Source organism: Acomys minous (genome assembly GCF_964271855.1).
Source record: "Acomys minous genome assembly, chromosome: 9".
In the NCBI taxonomy this organism is placed as follows: domain Eukaryota; kingdom Metazoa; phylum Chordata; class Mammalia; order Rodentia; family Muridae; genus Acomys; species Acomys minous.
The window spans coordinates 75,656,043-75,673,238 of record NC_140490.1 but is presented as its reverse complement, the minus strand read 5'-3'; the positions used below and the strand labels follow the sequence as shown (position 1 = coordinate 75,673,238).

The following is a 17,196-nucleotide window of genomic DNA, read 5'->3' as shown; positions in this document are numbered from 1 at the left end:
TAATACTTAAGCAATTAAGAACAGGCTTCTAGCAGCTTCATGGTGCTTTAGAATTCTTAATTCAAGGTAGGGTCCTCCTTGAGAATTAAAAAAAAAACTCTCATTTCCTCTTTAGGGGGAGCCAGGGCCCCTCAAGGGCATGAGTTTGTTCATGCTTTGCTTTCCTGGGTCCACGTGAGACTTGACTGGTGCTGTCTTTCCAGAACTTTGAGAGTTGGTTAGCATCATGGGATGCAGGTTCAGCTGGATCATAGTGTTCTTGCAATCAGCTTTCAGGAGCATCCTCCCAAAGACAAGGTTGTGCGTGCAAACCTCTTAGTCTGGAAAGTTCAGAGGTGTGAGCGGTGGATACTGTGTAGGACACAGGGTGTGTTTGAGGACTCAGTCAAGTTGATAATGCTTTCTGCTCATCCTTGTCAGTATTGATGAAAAAGACAGCTGCCTTTCTGGCCACTCCACTTCCCGCCCAGCCCACCACCTCTGCTGCAGTGGAGGCACCAGCAGTGTTAGGGATGTGTTTTCATGTACATAAATTCCTGGGTTTCTCCTCTACTCCTTGCTATCCCCAGGGGCTTCTTTCAAAGTTAGTTGGCCCTCTGTAAACAAAGCAATCGGGCACTGAGGTAAGAATTTAGCTTTGGGTTGAGTGCAAACCTGCTGTGTTTGCAGCAGATGATTACGTGAAGGTCCAGTGCAGCGTTGGGTAAAGTAGGACATTAGAAATGTTCAAACAATGGAGATATGTGCCTGTGATGGAAGACACTTTCTTTTTTCTCTCCTTTCACCCTGAGACCTCCTGGTTGATGAAAGGAGAGAGAGAGAGAGAGAGAGAGAGAGAGAGAGAGAGAGAGAGAGAGAGAGAGAGAGAGAGAGAGAGAGCGCTACCCATCACCTTGGGGAGGCTGTCACTTGAATTTCTCCAGAGCTTCAAATCCTACTGTAGCCCTCTCCAGTCTGCCGGCCTGCCATTGCGGTTTAAAGGTTGCAAACAAAGCAAGTGCTCCCTCTTGATCCATCTGGGCCCCTCCCTCTGTCATCCGTCATTGTCAATGGGAGACGTATGTGGAGCGGCACAAGGGCAGTGGCTGACCTCAAGGGTATTGGCAGTGTTCTTAAAGAAGGCATTGTTTGCTCAGCCGCTTTGGAAGTCCTGCTCTAGGCGGCCCTGAGCCCCTGGCCTGGGCATGACTGCAGCCTGCAGGGAGGGGGGGGGCATTCTGGTGTTAAAACTACAGGAACTATACTCTCCCTGGCTAGCATATGCTTGTTCTACTTATCAATACACTGAGTCTCTTCTCTTTTTCATTTCTGCTATCTCTCTGGTCCAAGTCCTACGGGGGATTCCAAAAAAGGGCAGCAAGGACTTGGGTTCTACTGGTTTTCATTCAAAGAACGATGTGTAAATAATGAAAGGGAAAAAAAAAGCTGATAAGATGCAACAAATGCATTGTGAGGAGGAAAATGAAATAACACTCCTTTCAGGTACCCAGGCAGTCAGTCGCCTGCCATAACACACAGAAACCAGTGGATGCACCTGCCTGCCCAGGAACAGCTGGGCCATGCTGCCTGGAGGCCTGCATGTGCCCTCTGCCCTGGAGAGGACGCTGCTTGCACAGGCAGGGCACAGTGCCCAGTGTCCCAAACATAAATGTGTCTGTTGGCTCCCTTTCCCTCATTCCAAGGAATGGTCTGATAGTGACAAAATGCTAACGGGATAGTATCTGAGTTTTGTGAATTCCTCTGCATAAAAACATCGCTCCTCCCTTTTTCTGTAAACATTGGGGTAATAGTTGTGGGTTTGAGATGTACTTCTAAGCATCATTTCAAATTCCTATCTGAGAGTAGCTCCCTTTTTAACAGGGCTGTGTGAGTTCAGTGAGCAACAGCTAGGACGGCTTCCTTATCACGCAGTGCCTCGGACCTAACTTCCCTCCACCTGCACGCTGGCCCCATACCTTCTCTTCCCATACCAGATGGGAGAGAGAGAGAGAGCCTGGAGTGATCACATGAGGCGGCATGAGTGATGGCAGTGAAGGGTTATTTATTTCCCTGAAGAAGGAGAGGTGCTTGCTGGCTGGAGATCACCGTTACTCACATCCGTATTACTGAGCTGCAGCTCGGTGTTTTAACTCATTCAAAGATAAGTCTATCATTCAGCATGGAAAGTGTGGGGCACCAGGGACGCAGACCTTTCCTGGGGGAAATCCCATCTGGCCAGAAGTCTGAGTCTCCAATCTTCTCCTTGCTGCCCCTAACATTTTGGTGCCTTCTCTCCACCCCCCCACACCCCACCCCCATCCCCGCCCCCACCCCCGCCCCCGCCCATCTTTTTGGCTTACTGCAACCTGAGTGCTACTTTTTCTGGGAAAGCCTGATATTCTGACTTCAGTTTTATAATTTAATGATAGAGAGTTTCCTTAGTAAACCAAATTTAGAATCCTAGAATGCTTATCTTATATCCAGACCTTGAACATAAAAGGCATTTTATACCCGCAATTGTTCATTTAATGAGCAATTGCGGAGTGCAGGCCGGTTAAGGGATTGAGCTATATGCACTATTATTGCAAGAAGTATTCCGAAATACCAGAAATAGGACGTAAGCTCTGATCAGGGAGACTGCGAGCACAATTACCTTCTTTTCAAATCCTTCTGTGACACTGCGGGAGGAAAAAGGACTTTGAAACTTGAAAGGAAAGAGCTTGCTTTCAACCTCAAAAGCTAGGAGGAAAGGGCTCTGAAATTTGCTCAGAATTCCCAATTCACCATTAGCCTGTTTCTTCCTTTAGCCTCAAGGCATTCTCCGCTTTTTGAAAAGATGTTAAGAAATTCAGTCACAATAGAGAGCCTAGTTTTGAACATGTTTCACTCGGTCCATTGAGGTCTGGGCTCCAGCCTTTGTGTGGGGTGAATTGAGCTGAGCGGCTAGCTGGTTGGAGAGAGGTGAATGAGGAGTCGCTGTGCAGTCGCAAATTCTGGCAAAGAAGAAAAAAAAAGCTCACCCCTTTCTTTATTTTGTAGTGTGCGTTCCTGTACAATCCTGCCAGTGGCAATATGCGGAGTCCAGACTGTCCCTAAGTCAATATGGAGTACTTGGTTTATAGCAACTCTTGTTAAGTTTGTCTTGTAATTGAAGCTGCTGTTGACCTTGCTTGGGGACCATTTGTAAAACCGTTTATTTAGCATAAACTGAAATAATAAACCCTCCTTCTCTGGGGCCGATTGTGATAGGGTGACATTAGTTTGATTTAATGATTACCCGCCTGACCCTTCTGCTGGAGAGGGAGGCTTGAATAGGGAGAGTTCACTTCCAAGCACTTGCGAAGAATACTAATGAGCTTGTTAAATTTAGCATGGCTCCAACCACTTCTAATTCCTCTAATGGGAGCCGCACTGCCTGCAAGAGGGAGAGGCAAGAAAGGCCAAGAGACGCGCTGAGCATGTTCCTAGAGGGTCGGTCGGCACAGCTAGAGAAGCTCACGGAGAAGTTTATAGAAAGTAGCTAGCCAGAGCCCAGGGACTGAGCTGTAAGTATCATCTGTTTGTTTGCCATGCCCACCCCACCCCCACGGCTTTTATAGCTTGGAGGGGGTGCAAGAGAGGAGTAATGGCATTAAAATGGGTTTTCAACAACAGAGCAAGATGGGTGTTAAGGGAGAAAAGAGCAGGCAGGTGTTTCTTAAGCTCCTCCTAAGCAGCCATTTTGGCAGAGAGTGGAGGCCTTCCTCCCACTGATGCCTAGTGGAGCTCTGTTTTTGCATGGAAAGCCTTGGGTGGAACATGGCTTACACACTAATGAAAAAGACCTTGCCTCTTGTGTTCCAGGAGTTCGTGACCAAGTGTGTAGGGGTGTGTGTGCGTCCTCTCTCATAGAGCTGGGAAGCTTTCTGTGGCCCTTCATAATTGCCGCCCCCCCCCCCCCAGTGTCGTTTGCAGCGAGGCAGTGTTTGCTCCTTCTGAGTTTCTGGTGTCACCTTCTGATTACATGTTGGCTGGTTTTGGAGGAGTCTAGAAAGCCTGGGGGCAGTTTGTAAGACAGGCTACTTCGGGCAGCTCTGTCTTTTGGGCCTGGATTCATCCAGGTCTACCTAACCACAGATGACAGAAAGAATATACCAAGTGCGACATGATGGCAGCATTTGTTCCCTTAAAGTTCTGAGAGAATGGCATGTTTCAGTTTGACCCCCAAGCTTGCAGCTTTTCAGCAGAGAAGCTCAAACAGTCGCTTGTGTTTGGCTGTTAAAGTCCATTGGCAGATGCTCTTGGAGCCGTGGGCTGTTTGCTTACGTTTTTGCTGCTGACTTCTGCTTGTTGCCATGGTGGACAGTATGTTTCTGTCAATAATTTGGCCTAGGGTAGCCTGTCTTCACCGACTCTCCAAGTTTACTGCACAGCTCGCCTCAGCTGAACAAGATGAGACAGCTTTCGTCTTTTGGCATGCAGAAGTGGCTGCTAAACTCACAAGAACATGCGGAAACGTTGCTTGGGAGCTGTGCTTTCATTGTATACACCAGGCTCTCTGGTCTCTTACTGGTGTGTATTTGGGAGCTTGTGCACTGTCCAGTTTGCATCTGAGCCCTCATCAAAAGCAACTCAACACGGGAGGTAAATTCATGAAGCATGTGTCTTCTGGCACTTGGGGGCAGTGGGATGTTGAGCAAAAAGGTCACAGTGCCAACTGTGTAATAAAAGTTCAGGTTTCCTGATGAAAGTTTCTGTATTAAAAACATTCTTGCCTGCATTTAAGTTTATGAAGGGAATGCCCTCGCTTTTTTCTGTACTAACTATCTGAGCTTGTATAACCTTACCCACACATCTTGGGATAGTTCTCATTAGCAAAGACACTCTGCTAAGAGGCAACCCCCCCATTTTTTTCTGCCTTTCTTCTTTCTTTCTGATGGTTGAAAGGGCTTTGACAGGACAGGGACCGTATTAACAATCAGTTGTTACTGATGCTGTGCTCATGTGCTCACACACCACCACGGACCCAGAGATGATTGTTAGGGATGCAATTTTAAAGAAAAAAAAAATTTCTCCTGGGGGGATTAGACCAAGGAACCCCCATTTCAAATCTGGAACAGATTAGTAGAACTTGCTTACTCATTTTTCCCAGAGAATGCTAATTATGTGTCACAGTCCCTCTGTAGAAGGGTTTTCTGTTCTGCAGAATGTGCCCTTAGCCGCGCCAAGTCTCCAAGTTAACTTCAGCCTGAAATTTTAAAGAAGGGATTTGCAGAGCACAAATGAGCGGAAACTATGACTTGGACCATTTGAAGGTTGTAGGACTTTTTATAAAAACTGTTAGTTTCAGTATTTTTGACACCAATCTTTTTTTTTTTTTAATATATGTAACTGAAGTTCTTTTTGTAGCCTGCAACCTCCCTGTTAATGAAGCTCCAGGACAGACCAGTGCCTGTATGTCACAAGAGGGAGAAGAAAAATGAAGATTCTTATTTGTTTATTTTTGGTAGTTTGTCTTAAAATTACCAGCAGCAATGATCTGAATTACTTTTGCAGATATCAATGTGAAAATCTGGGATGATTTCAATTTTTGTGGGTTTCAGTTGTTATTTGATAGATTAAACTTGTGATTTACCCTTTAATTATGAGGTATCAGGTGAGAGAATCTGCACAAAACAATACTAAAATAATATTTCACACTTGCTTTGTGGCAGTCAGCAGATTTACTGTAAAGGCCCCAGCATACTTCATCATGTTTTGCAAGGCATTTGGGGTGAAATAATTCAGCATTTATTTTCAAGCTGTACACACAAATAAGGTGAAACCCTCATGTTGGTGTTGGCACTAGGAAAAGCAGGGGCTGTTACCTCGGTTTGGAGTCCTGTTTAGTGTGCACAGCACTGCCTTCCTCCACAGTGAACACAGAGCTTGGGAGCACTAAAAGTTAGCAGCGTCCCTGGTTTGGGGACCTTAGATACTCACATCTACTTATGGAATGCTTTGAAGAGACGTTTGCATGTCCATCTGAGGTGTTCAACAATGGTTACTTATACCCATGTAGTTAATTTTTTTAAAAGGATACATAATATGAAAGTTTTTTAGTTAGGTATTTAATCAGTGCCCTTACAGCTTTGTTTCTGTGAGCTTTTAGTGCTAGAGCAACAACTGGGGTCTAAATGGACTTTGTTTGGGGGTGCAGAGCTTACTGTGTGTGATTCTAACAGGCAAATGAATCCACCTGCTGTGGGTTCAGATAGCCAGTTTGGTTGAAGTTTATGCATGGGTTGTAGCAAAGGTCATGCAGTCACATTCACAGAGAACTGTGGTGGAGCCATGGAAAGTTCTGAGAGACCAAAGGGAGCTCAAGTCTTTGGGATCTGACAGTAAGCTGAATGTCAATTCCATCCTGTTCTTAAGTGTTGACTCGCATCACGGCATGGCAGGGAACAACACCCCAGGGGCCTTTTCCTCCTCACCTACACAGCCATGTGGCCCCTGGTGGCCCTTCAGTCTCCCTGCATTCCCCTCGTGGTTCTCAGCTGTGGTGTGTGGGCAAACACGTGACGTGTACCTTAGGCTCTGTCCTGCTCCTGATTGACATCCTTGGTCCAGGCCGCGAGGAGGTCTTCAGTTTCATTTCTGGCCTTGTTAAATCTCTTGGTGGGTTACAAATCTGACTTAGAAAAAAACAAAACAAAGCCCACATTTCTAGGCTGGCTTTCTAATAGGTCGTCTTCTGAAAAACAGAGGCCCATGGCTTCTAGAGCTACCCAGAGACCCACTGAGCAGTTGGACATCTCAGTACCAGATGGCAGAGAGAAGCCAGGTATCCCTGATCCGAGGTTGAGGTTGGCTAAACTCACACTGGACCTGCAGGGTCCATGTGTGTTTTTCAGAGAGTCTTCATTGCATTGTCAGCCCCAAGGTAGTTTACACTTCAGGCTCAACCCCTGCTCTATCTTTCCACGTGTAACACTGGCCATCATTCATAGACAACTTTGTTTTGCAAATATCCTACCACAGGTGTGTAGTTTTCAAAGAAAGTTATGGCGGACAGAGAGGCTTCTTTCCAATAGGGAGATGGGGAGACCTTTTTTTTTTTTTTTTTTTTTTATTGTTCCTTAAAGTAGGTTCTGAAGTCTTTCATTTTCCTTCTTTCTACAGAGGATGAAAGTCCTGGACAGACCTATCACCGAGAGAGAAGAAACGCAATTGCCATGCAGCCTGAGAGTGTACAGGGGCTCGGCAAAATCAGCGAGGAACCCTCAACATCGAGTGATGAGAGGGCCTCGCTGATCAAGAAGGAGATCCATGGGTCTCTGCCACATCTGGCAGAGCCCTCTCTCCCTTACCGTGGGACTGTGTTCGCCATGGACCCCCGCAACGGCTATGTGGAGCCTCACTACCGTAAGTGCTTCCTGCCAATTAGCACTTTTTTCCAGGAGACATGGGGTGGGGTGGGGGAGCTTCTGGGGGGGCGGGGCGTATGTGTGTGTGTGTGCATGCATGTGTGTGTGTGAGTGTGCACGTGTGTGCTCATGTATGTGTGCCATGCCATGCTGTATGAGTTATTGATGCTACATTTATAAAATGTATGTTTAATTTTTACATTTTTCCTACTTCTGTTTCTTATCTATTCTTCTTACAGAGTGACAATTTCATGTAGTGTAAACAGTTTCAGGCCCTTTCAGGGTGTGAAGGTTCAGGAGGATGATTTTGTTGCGGATCCCTATACATTCGTGCTGGAGTTTGAACCAGAAATGTTCAATCTGTGCAGAGATGCTGCTGCAGGAAGCGGGGCAGAGGGCGGGAGCTAGTAAAGCAGACGACACTGACAGCTGTCCATGGTGCTTTTTCTCACTTTTGATGACTTTTGGTGCATGGTTTTGGCTATTCCCATGCTTAATGGTTTGCTAAAACAAATCAATTTTAACAGTTCAGTGCTAAACTTGTTACTATGGGAGTTTTCACTGTGAGCCGTACTCTTCTTATGTGCCTGCCTGAGACACTGGGAGTCGCCTTTCCAGTCCTAACAGAATTAACGAAATCGAGCGAGGCTCTGAGTGTGAGTATGTGAGAGTTCTGTCAAAGGCCGACTGTTAGGTAAATGCATTCGGGCTGAGTTCACTTCAGGTCTGTTTCTGGTTTAAGAATATAATTTGGCTCTGTAGTAATGAAAGTCATGTTGAGGTGGCAAAGCTGGGAGCTCCTGATTACAGATTTATCACCTTGCCAGGATATAGGCTTGCCATTTAACCCTCCTGCCTCCAACTCCAGACGACCCATTGAGCTCCAGAGAGGGGGCTGGTTTGTGTTTCCCTTTTCCCACATCATTCAGAAATTTTAGTGTTTTAAGGCAAAAGGTCATTAGCCAGATGACTGATTAGTGAGGACAGCTGATTAGAGCGTGCTATTTTGCTCAAGAAAGTGCCCAAGATAAAAGCTAATTTCATCCCTTCATTAGTTGGCTGGAAGCGAAGGGGAGCGCTCACTCATCAGATCAAAGAGTCTTGCGGCAACCTTAAGTCTCAGGAACTGCTTTCCCCACCAGAATATATTGTTGGACAAAAATGGGGATGCAATACTTTCTTTTTAAGGGCTGCTTTTTTTTTTTTTTTTTTGGTCAGAAGCATGGAAAAATGGGTTTTTGGATTTTTTTTTTTGTCAGCTTTTTAAAAAGTTGACTGCTTTTTTTTTTTTTAAATGCCCATTGGTCCCATTCCTGCAAAGGTGTGTGTGGATGCAGAAATAAGGATGGAGGCATCCAGACAACTATTGTTGTTTCTTCCTTTAGGGCTTACTTCATTTTGTATTTTTCTTGACTTTTAGGAACAAACATTTAAAATAATGATAGGATTTTTTTCCCTCTGATCCCATCTTGAAGTGTCTGTCATTGTGTTTTTATTTGCGGTCTCTTTTGAGTGTCATTCGTGCAGAAGACATCTGGGACTTGTATATGCCCCCCAACCTGTATTTATACACCCTCAAACTAAGTACACATCCTGTTGGGTTTTTTTTTTTAACATCAAGCCTGCTCACAATGCCTGCTCACAAGCTCCTTGCAGTGTTTTGTCTTTTTGTGTGAACACAAGCTTTTCCCATCACAATGATGTTTTGTTTTGTTTTGTTTTTTTCCAGATGCCCACTAATTAGTGAGGTGTTTAATTAGTCCAGACAGCTGATGGGCACTTCTTTCTGTTGGCTGATGGTAGTGGAACCGTTAACTTTCTGTCCTGTTTGCAGCTTGTTCTTAATTCCTTTGTCTGAACAGTTTCCCATTGGGTCATCTCTCTCCATCGTTTGAGGGGCTGGCTTTCTCTTCACCCGGGACCCCTGTCCTCACTCAGTGGTCTGTGTGACCCATTTTCTGGTTCACCAAAGTCACGTTGACTAACACGGCCTGGAGAGCGTACATTGTGATTTAGATTTGTTTATTGTTCTTCTAGGTTGAGAATACGGTACTTACAAGTTGATTATTGGTGTGTTTTGCTACTGTACTGTAGAGATGAATATTGAAGCAGTGTTCCAGTGTATGATCTAGACCTGTGCTCTGTAGCACCTTGGCAAGTGAATTTTGAGGTACCCACCAATGGTTTCCCTAACTCAGGAACATTATATACGTAGTCATGTGCAGAAAATCTTGAAAAAGGATAGCTTCGGCACAGCTTTGGCTTTGGCACAGCTTTGGCTTTGGCACAGCTTTGGCTTTGGCACAGCTTCAGCTTTGGCACAGCTTTGGTATAGCTTTGGCACAGCTTTGGCTTCGGCACAGCTTTGGCTTTGGCGCAGCTATGGTTTTGGCACAGCTTCGGCTTTGGCACAGCTTTGGCTTTGACACAGCTTCAGCTTTGGCACAGCTTCGGCTTTGATACAGCTTTGGCACAGCTTTGGCTTTGACACGGCTTTGGCACAGCTTTGGCTTCGGCACAGCTATGGCTTTGGCACAGCTTTGGCATAGCTGTGACTTTGACACAGCTTTGGCACAGCATTGGCTTCGGCACAGCTTTGGCTTTGGCGCAGCTATGGCACAGCTTTGGCACAGCTTCGGCTTTGGCGCAGCTTCGGCTTCGGCACAGGCTTCAGATTTCAGTGCTTCGCTTACCAGCCCTGTGACCTTGACCCAGTGTGCTGATCCCCAAGAATCAGTTCCTTGCTCTCCAACATGTGCACTGGCCCAATTGTCTGTGCCTTTGGTTCTTCTGCAGTGGAGACAATGAAGCTACGTCTTACCAAACCTTGCTTTATGAGGCTGCTCTCCTCCTCCTCCTTCTGTGTTTCCCCTTTATTTCCTTTCTTCCTTCATCCCCATCTTCACGTAGTTGGTTCATTCTTCAAGCTATGCCATTTCGGTTACAGTGCGTTTTGTTTGCATTGTTTTGTTTTGTTTTTCTCTGATACACTCTCGCACCTCTGTCTACAAACACAGATTAGAAAATAAGTGGGCTGCAACTCAGGAGGAAAGAGCTGGGGAGAGGCGCTGCCTGAGGAAGATCAGGTTGGCAAGTCGTTGGGATACATGTAGGTTTTGAGGCCATAGGATTAGAATAGTTTAGTTTACTAGTAGATTAGTAGTAGTTTAGATTCTGCCCACAGTTGTGCTTGCAGTTTCAGAATACACTACAGTCTCCTTGTGTCAGTTATTGGCTTCCTAGGCCATACAGATAAGGTAACTGCAACAAAATTAATTGCAAGACCCATACCCTGTACCTTTCTCATTAAACCCCAGTTACTCTGGCTTTTGACTGCTTTGCAAATAAAGACATTGAGAAGCTTTTAAGTTTCTTTGAGAGGTCCCAACATTTTAAATTTATAGCAGGACATATGTGTGTAATAAGCAAAAATACAAAAAAGCACAGTATTGTTTGGTAATATGGAATTATGAAAATATTCTAAATTAAACTTGCATCAGATAGGGTATGACATTATTCTTCTAAAACCTGTTTGTTTATTTAATCTTCTCTAGTGTTTTTAAGAAGTGTTTATGATCAAATCTGCATACCTCACATGGATTTCATTATCCAGTCAAAGTTAATGACTACTGTGAGCTACAGGTAATAAATGTCCTAAGAATTTAAAAAATGTATTTGAATGAAGCATAAAATTTTATTCCATTTCTGTTTCTCGTGGGTGAAACGTGCCTCACTCCTACATTGCTCTCCAAACCCAAGTGCATTGCAGACCTTTGTAACTCCCTGCTCAGTCATGTCCCTGTAGGCCACTCAGTCCTCTCTCCTGTGTGTGCCAGCTCTTGGAGACTGTTGCATAGAGAAGACTCTCCCAGTCCAATGTGGCTGGCTAAGAACACTCAGTAATTCCTTCCATTCTCTGTGGTTGGAAAATGTAGACTTTTCAAAATGCCTAATTTGCGCTTCTATATATACTTTCGTATTTCTAAAGTGTGGGTAGGTTTCCTGTAAGACCAGAAAAAGGGAAGGAGAAAAATCTTTTTTTCCTTCAGAAGGACATATGTAAAATTTTTATTGCATAAGATTTTATTATACTTGGGTACGCATTGATGCGTCTTCACAAATTGTTGTTAGGCAGAATGCAAAGTATCTTAGGTTTTGTGGGTATGACTTTAAAAATACGAAAAGAAAAAGAAAAAAGAAAGCCCAGGGATAGCAGGCACTTCAAACATTCTCAACATGTGTTTGGAATAAAATCCACACAGTGGGGCAGGGTGGGGTGTTCTCTCATGTAGGGTAGCTGTAGATGGGCTGTATATCAGGGCAAGAAAAAAAACACACACAAGCTGCATGGCTCAGGCATGGTATGGTGCTGACAGCCTCTTGGCCACAGCATCACTCACATGTTATAATTTGGGATACCATGGCGTGGGAGGGGGGAGGGGAGCTAGATTTAGGGACCCTATCTGCTTATACTGGAGTCAGGCTAGGAGACCCCCATCTCTTGCCCAAAGATTGCTGAGCAAAGTGTTTCTCCTCCTGCTCCATCTGCAGCCAGATATTTCAAACCACCATCACCCACTGCTTTCATTTATTGCCATACATTTATTGTTTTATAAACCTGGGAAGGCAGGTGACATAATAGTTCAAGCATTCCTTGTACCCTGACTGGCACTTAACTTTTATTCTCTTCCCTTTTACACAAAACACGTGTTTCACAGCCTCCCTTCTCACTGTGAAGAGTGTATTTTTGTAGCTGTCCCCTGTAGGGCTCTGTGTGTAAAGTCTGTGGGATTCATTGAGCATGTTATAGAAGGTCTCCGTTGTGTTAAGGGGAGCAGAAAGACTTCTTCTTTTTCAAAAGTTCAAGTCTCCACCATAGTTTTATTAAGTTGTGCACAAACTGCTCTCCCCCCTGTGTACCAGCTTCCCCCCCCAGCAGTAATTTTTCATGGAAAATATGATGCATTCTTGCCTGTAAATGCTTTGATTGAAAACACACTACTGGTATTTTTCCCTATGTTACCCAGCTCACATGACAGAACTATTAGTTTCTAATTAGCAAAACCTGAGGAATTAGCTTAAAGAAAAGAAATGGAATTTTTAATTGGCTTGCATTTATTTTCTGTGTAAAGCTATTGTGCTGAGCCCACTTGTAGTCTTGGCTGCTTTAAAAAAAAAAAAAAAGCACATGCAAGTATTTTTTCTTACCTGTCTGTCTTTGTATTAGCTGACTTTCCACATGCCTCAGACACACATTTTCTGACTGAGGGGGAAGAGGATATGTATTTTACATATTTAATAGGTGCACCTGCTCACATTTCTACTTTGCAGTTGTCATCTTGAGACTGTGGAGACAAAAATGCCTACAAGGCATAAATGAACAGTTTGGTGTTGCCCTAACTGCAAAGGTAGTGACAGCTCCCTGAGCACACAGTTCCAGTCTCCTCCAGATTGTCTCTTTCTCTTTGGAGAACGGCTGCCCAGCCAATCAGGATGTTTTCTTTCCCTACTGAATGTTAGATTATTTAAGTAGTGTGACTGGTGCTAGGTCATTGTCTGGGGGCTATGCTGGCTGCCTTGCTTCCTAGCTGTGTGGGTAGGGGAGGAGTGAGGCTGTCATAGTCTCCGAATCAATGCAAAACGGTTATTTGTGAGCGCAAGACGCTTAGCTTTTCTTACCTTTTCTCACAAGTTCGGAACATCGTGTTTCCTGTAGTGACCGAGGGTAGAAACAGTGAGCCATTGCTCTAGACTACCATAGCTACAGTCCGGAGATTCTATAGCCACCTAAAACACTGTCAAAGTGGGGATAATTCTAGCATGCTGGGGTTGAACTTCTTCCTAATGAAGGTGGAGAGATGGTGAGTGAAAGTAGGAACCAGGTAACTGAGAAAATTACTGTAGCATTTGGAGAAATGCTAATTACTTCTATCTATAGGTCTTGAGAATAGATGTGCTAGAAAGGCACACAGATGAGAAAAAGGAAGAAAAGGAGACTGTGATTTTTTTTTTTGAGAAAACCACTTAGACAAGATAGCCACGCCTTCCTCCATACCTCTCAGTAACATCCCCTTGCATCAATCAGAACTGGCTCTCTTTGGACCTTGCCTCTGATGCCCCTGCCTGTGCGGTTCTACTCATGCGGTTGTTTCACCCAGACTAGTTAGACACAACTCCTTTAAGTACCATCTGCCAAGATGCTTTCTCAGCCTGGATGCTGAGAAACCATGTAAGTCTCATGTTCAAACACATTGTTATTACTGGGCTATGGTTGCCAGTGTACCGAAGCCACATCTCTTTTAGACCACTGCGATCAGCTCAAAGGCTGTACTTGGCTTTTATGTCCGCCATATTTTTCTAGGAAGGTTGGGGGAGAAGGCCTGTAGCCTACCGTAGCTGAGAGTGTGGTTAGGGACTGTTAGGGTGCCTGACCTTGCCTGTGTTGGAGAGTGAAGTTCTACATCCTGCCCCACAGAAGTTACTCTGTTGTCATCTCAAGCCATCTTGTGCCGTACTCCCCTCGGAGAGGTATGATGTAGCTAGGATTCGCATGAGCGATGAATTGTGGCCGTTTGGAATGAGTTGACTGGTTAGTCACAAAAGGGGTGCGAAAGCTTTTCTAGCACTGTGGGAGCAGCACAGCAGAGCTGCCTGTCTTAGTTGCCGTGGCACTCATGCAGTATGGAACTGCCGAGTATTCTGCCTGAAGCCGAGGGAACTATGGCACCTGTGTGCCCTTTTCTTCCAGTAACCTCAGTAATTCACGGTTTGGGTAATATGTCCCCAGTTATCCTTGTCCAGAGTGTGTGAAGCCCGTGTTAATTAGACCTCACCTCACAGCTCAGCTCAGCAGCAACGATACAGCTTTTAAAATGGTCGCATGGTTTCTATACCCCTCTTAACTCCACACCCACCCAAAGGGCACAGTCTTAGGCCTTTCCCCTCGTGGGTGCCCGCCTCCCTTCTCTCTCCCTGCTTTACCTCCTTCCTCCTTAGGGTGACACGCTGAGGCAGTGACTCCTGTCCTTTTCTACCAGGCTTCTGAGAGCTTCCTTCCCGCTTCTAATGGAGACACCATTATCCTCGGCCCCTCCTCCTTTTTCTTGTATAATTAAAGAATGTTACCTTTGATGTCTCTCGAGAGCCGCGTCTCCCATCCTGCTTTGGCTTTCTTGATCTTGCATCTGTAAGTCTGTGCCCTGTCCTCACACTTCTCCATGAAGGGCTTGGTTTCCTCTCTTTGTGCCTTTTCGGTTTGGATTTGTACCGAGTAACCAGTTTGGTCTTTGTTTGCAGTCCCAGTTTAGGTTTCTGTATCCTACTTTCTTAGTTATTTAAGTAAGTTTTTAAATGTAGGTCTCTGTTTTGGTCTCCAGTAAATAAATAGGTTGTTTTCACCCTCCTAGAGCCTTCCTTTCTTTTTCGGGGAGGGACACAGCCAAAGTTTTCACTGGCATCTATTTCAGATGAATTTCTTCATCTTAGAGCAAAGAGAAGGAAAATTCTTATTGATTGATTCGACTGCTTTTGACTGTGTCAGTCATTTGTTAACTGAGCATGTACTTATTGAATGGCCCAAGTGCTACAAAACACTGAGTAAAATGAGCGGGCTTCTTCTTCTCTGGAGCCTTGACTTTTAGACAGTCATTGGGAAGGACCTGTCAGGATGGACAGTGTGGTGTTCTTTAGGAATACATGAATGACACAACCTTCATTCCTCAGCCCAGAAGGCTTTCTGAAGGAGTCAAGACATTCTTAGGCAAAGGCAGGAGGAAAGAGGAGTCTAGGTCAAATGACATTCCCATTGGCCAGGAGGCCGAAGAAAGCTAAGTAAGCCTTTGCAGGCAGAGGGAGAGTGGATTCATAATGGGAAAGATAAGGGTAGAGAGATGTTGACAAACAGTGTCCTCAGGATATGTCTGTTCTGTATCAAATCCAGGATGATGCCAGAGACTTGGGACTTGGCTCTTGTGAGTTGACAAACCCCTGAGTGACTCTTTGAGACTGCAGGCTCAGAGCCTTTCTGCCTCAGAGACTTGAGTTTACCTCCCTTTGTGAATTTGGCTATTCCCTCATCCCCACCCTAGGGCTTGCCTTCTGGGACTCGGCTGCTCACCACCAGCCAGCATTTTATTTACTTTTTGATATGAAGACAACATAATGGCATTTTTTCCTGTTCTCCAACTGTTGCTTTTGTCTGTACTAGGTGATTCAAATAATCACAGTATCTTGAACCCAAATTACAAATTCCAAACATGAGAAATCATTTGGCTATTTTCCCAAAGAACTAAGTATCCTGTATGAAGACTTTTTTTTTTTAACCTTTAAAATCTCATTTTCACAATGAGAAAACTAAAACCATTGAGTTCATCTTTATTGGGAAGCTCCTGAATCTGCATAGGATAGTCAAGCCAGAAAAATTGTAGGAAGGACCCTCGTTCAGCTGGAGATGGTGCCAGCAATAAGGGGGAGAAGCTGGTTCATCAAGTGGCCCAAATGTCAGGGAAAAGAAGAACAAAGAATCACTTTAGTGGAATGAGCTTTTAGTCTTCCTGGCCGGAAATAATCTGATGGAGATGCTGGAACCCTGGAGGAGGAGGAGACACTGGCCTCCCTGTGGGGGTCTTGGGGGCGTAATCAGCAGACATTGTACCAGTCAGTGGGGGCCCACTCTAGGGAGCTGGTGTTTACCTTGTCCACTGGGGGGACCCAAATCTACATGTTGATTGTGCTCTGACTAGAGCATGGAATCAAGGGGGAGGAGCCTGTTTCCTAGGAAATAGAAAGAGGAGCCGAGAAGTGTACTTAGGGGTGCTGAGAAACAAACAACCCCTCTTCTTTTGACTTGCCTTCTTGGTTTAAAGCCTGCTCTCAAATTAGGACAAGATTTCAAGGCTTCTGTCCTTGTTGCTGTTTTTCCCCTTTGTAAAGGGTGCTTACACCCCTGCCCCACCCCCTCCTCATCCTCCAGTTCTCAGGGCCTAGAAGGGAGTTGCATAATATGGTGGTTTTCCTGTGGCCTCCTTCCCTACCAGAAGGACTGTGATCCCTTCTAGCTCTGCCCCTCCTTTCTTCCCTCCCCCTACTAAAATCCCTTCAGCCACAGAGGCTTCCTTCCAGGCTCCCTTGCATCAGAGCTCTCTTTGGTCTCTAGGCCATTGCAAATGTTCTTTTCTCTCTAGACTATTCTTCTAACCTCTTCACCACAGGGTTGTTGTGATGTCATTTCCTGCAGGAGGCCTTCTGGACTATGTGGATTGAACATTTCAACCCTGTATGCAGTTTACTTCTATAATGCATATTCCCTCCCCACACACCACCACACACACAGATCTAAGGATATGCATTTTTATATAGACCCCTTTGTCATTGATATTTGGACTGTATTTATGAACCTATTATATTACTGTCAGTTGATGACCTAGAGACATGGTCAATGAACAGTTGAAGGCACCTTTCTAGGGTACATTTCTGGATATCTTTCTAGGTCCCAGTCCCTCTAGTTGACTATACTGATATGATCTGTGTAAGCATAAAGCACCTGGAATTTTTTGAGAGTCTGCGTGACTGAGACACTGTCCCAAATGGACAGTGTTTGGAAGCAAGAGGAGGGAGACACACACCAAATACCTAGCCAGAGACCTCAAGAAGGAACGACAGACATGCCCTGGGGAGGGTGCAACTGGAGATGGGCTGTTGCTGCTGTTGCTGAGGGTGGGAGCAGGAATATACAAGTGTGGTCCTGGCCGTGCAGGAGCATCCTGCTCAGGAACCAGCAGCTAGAAAGCAGGGGAATGGGCAAGTGTGGTCCTGGCCATGGAGTGGGGTG

General features: G+C 45.1%; 1 protein-coding gene across 5 annotated transcripts in view; it reads left to right on the top strand.

The window, feature by feature from the left end:
- The window catches only part of GLI3 (GLI family zinc finger 3), a 276,887-nt gene that overhangs the window by 80,902 nt on the left and 178,789 nt on the right, over positions 1-17,196 (top strand). For all 5 annotated transcript variants that reach the window (XM_084796219.1, XM_084796220.1, XM_084796222.1 and 2 more), the window contains exon 3: positions 7,123-7,365. In XM_084796219.1, the coding sequence (XP_084652345.1) occupies positions 7,123-7,365 (243 nt within the window). The remainder of the gene's footprint in view (positions 1-7,122; positions 7,366-17,196) is intronic.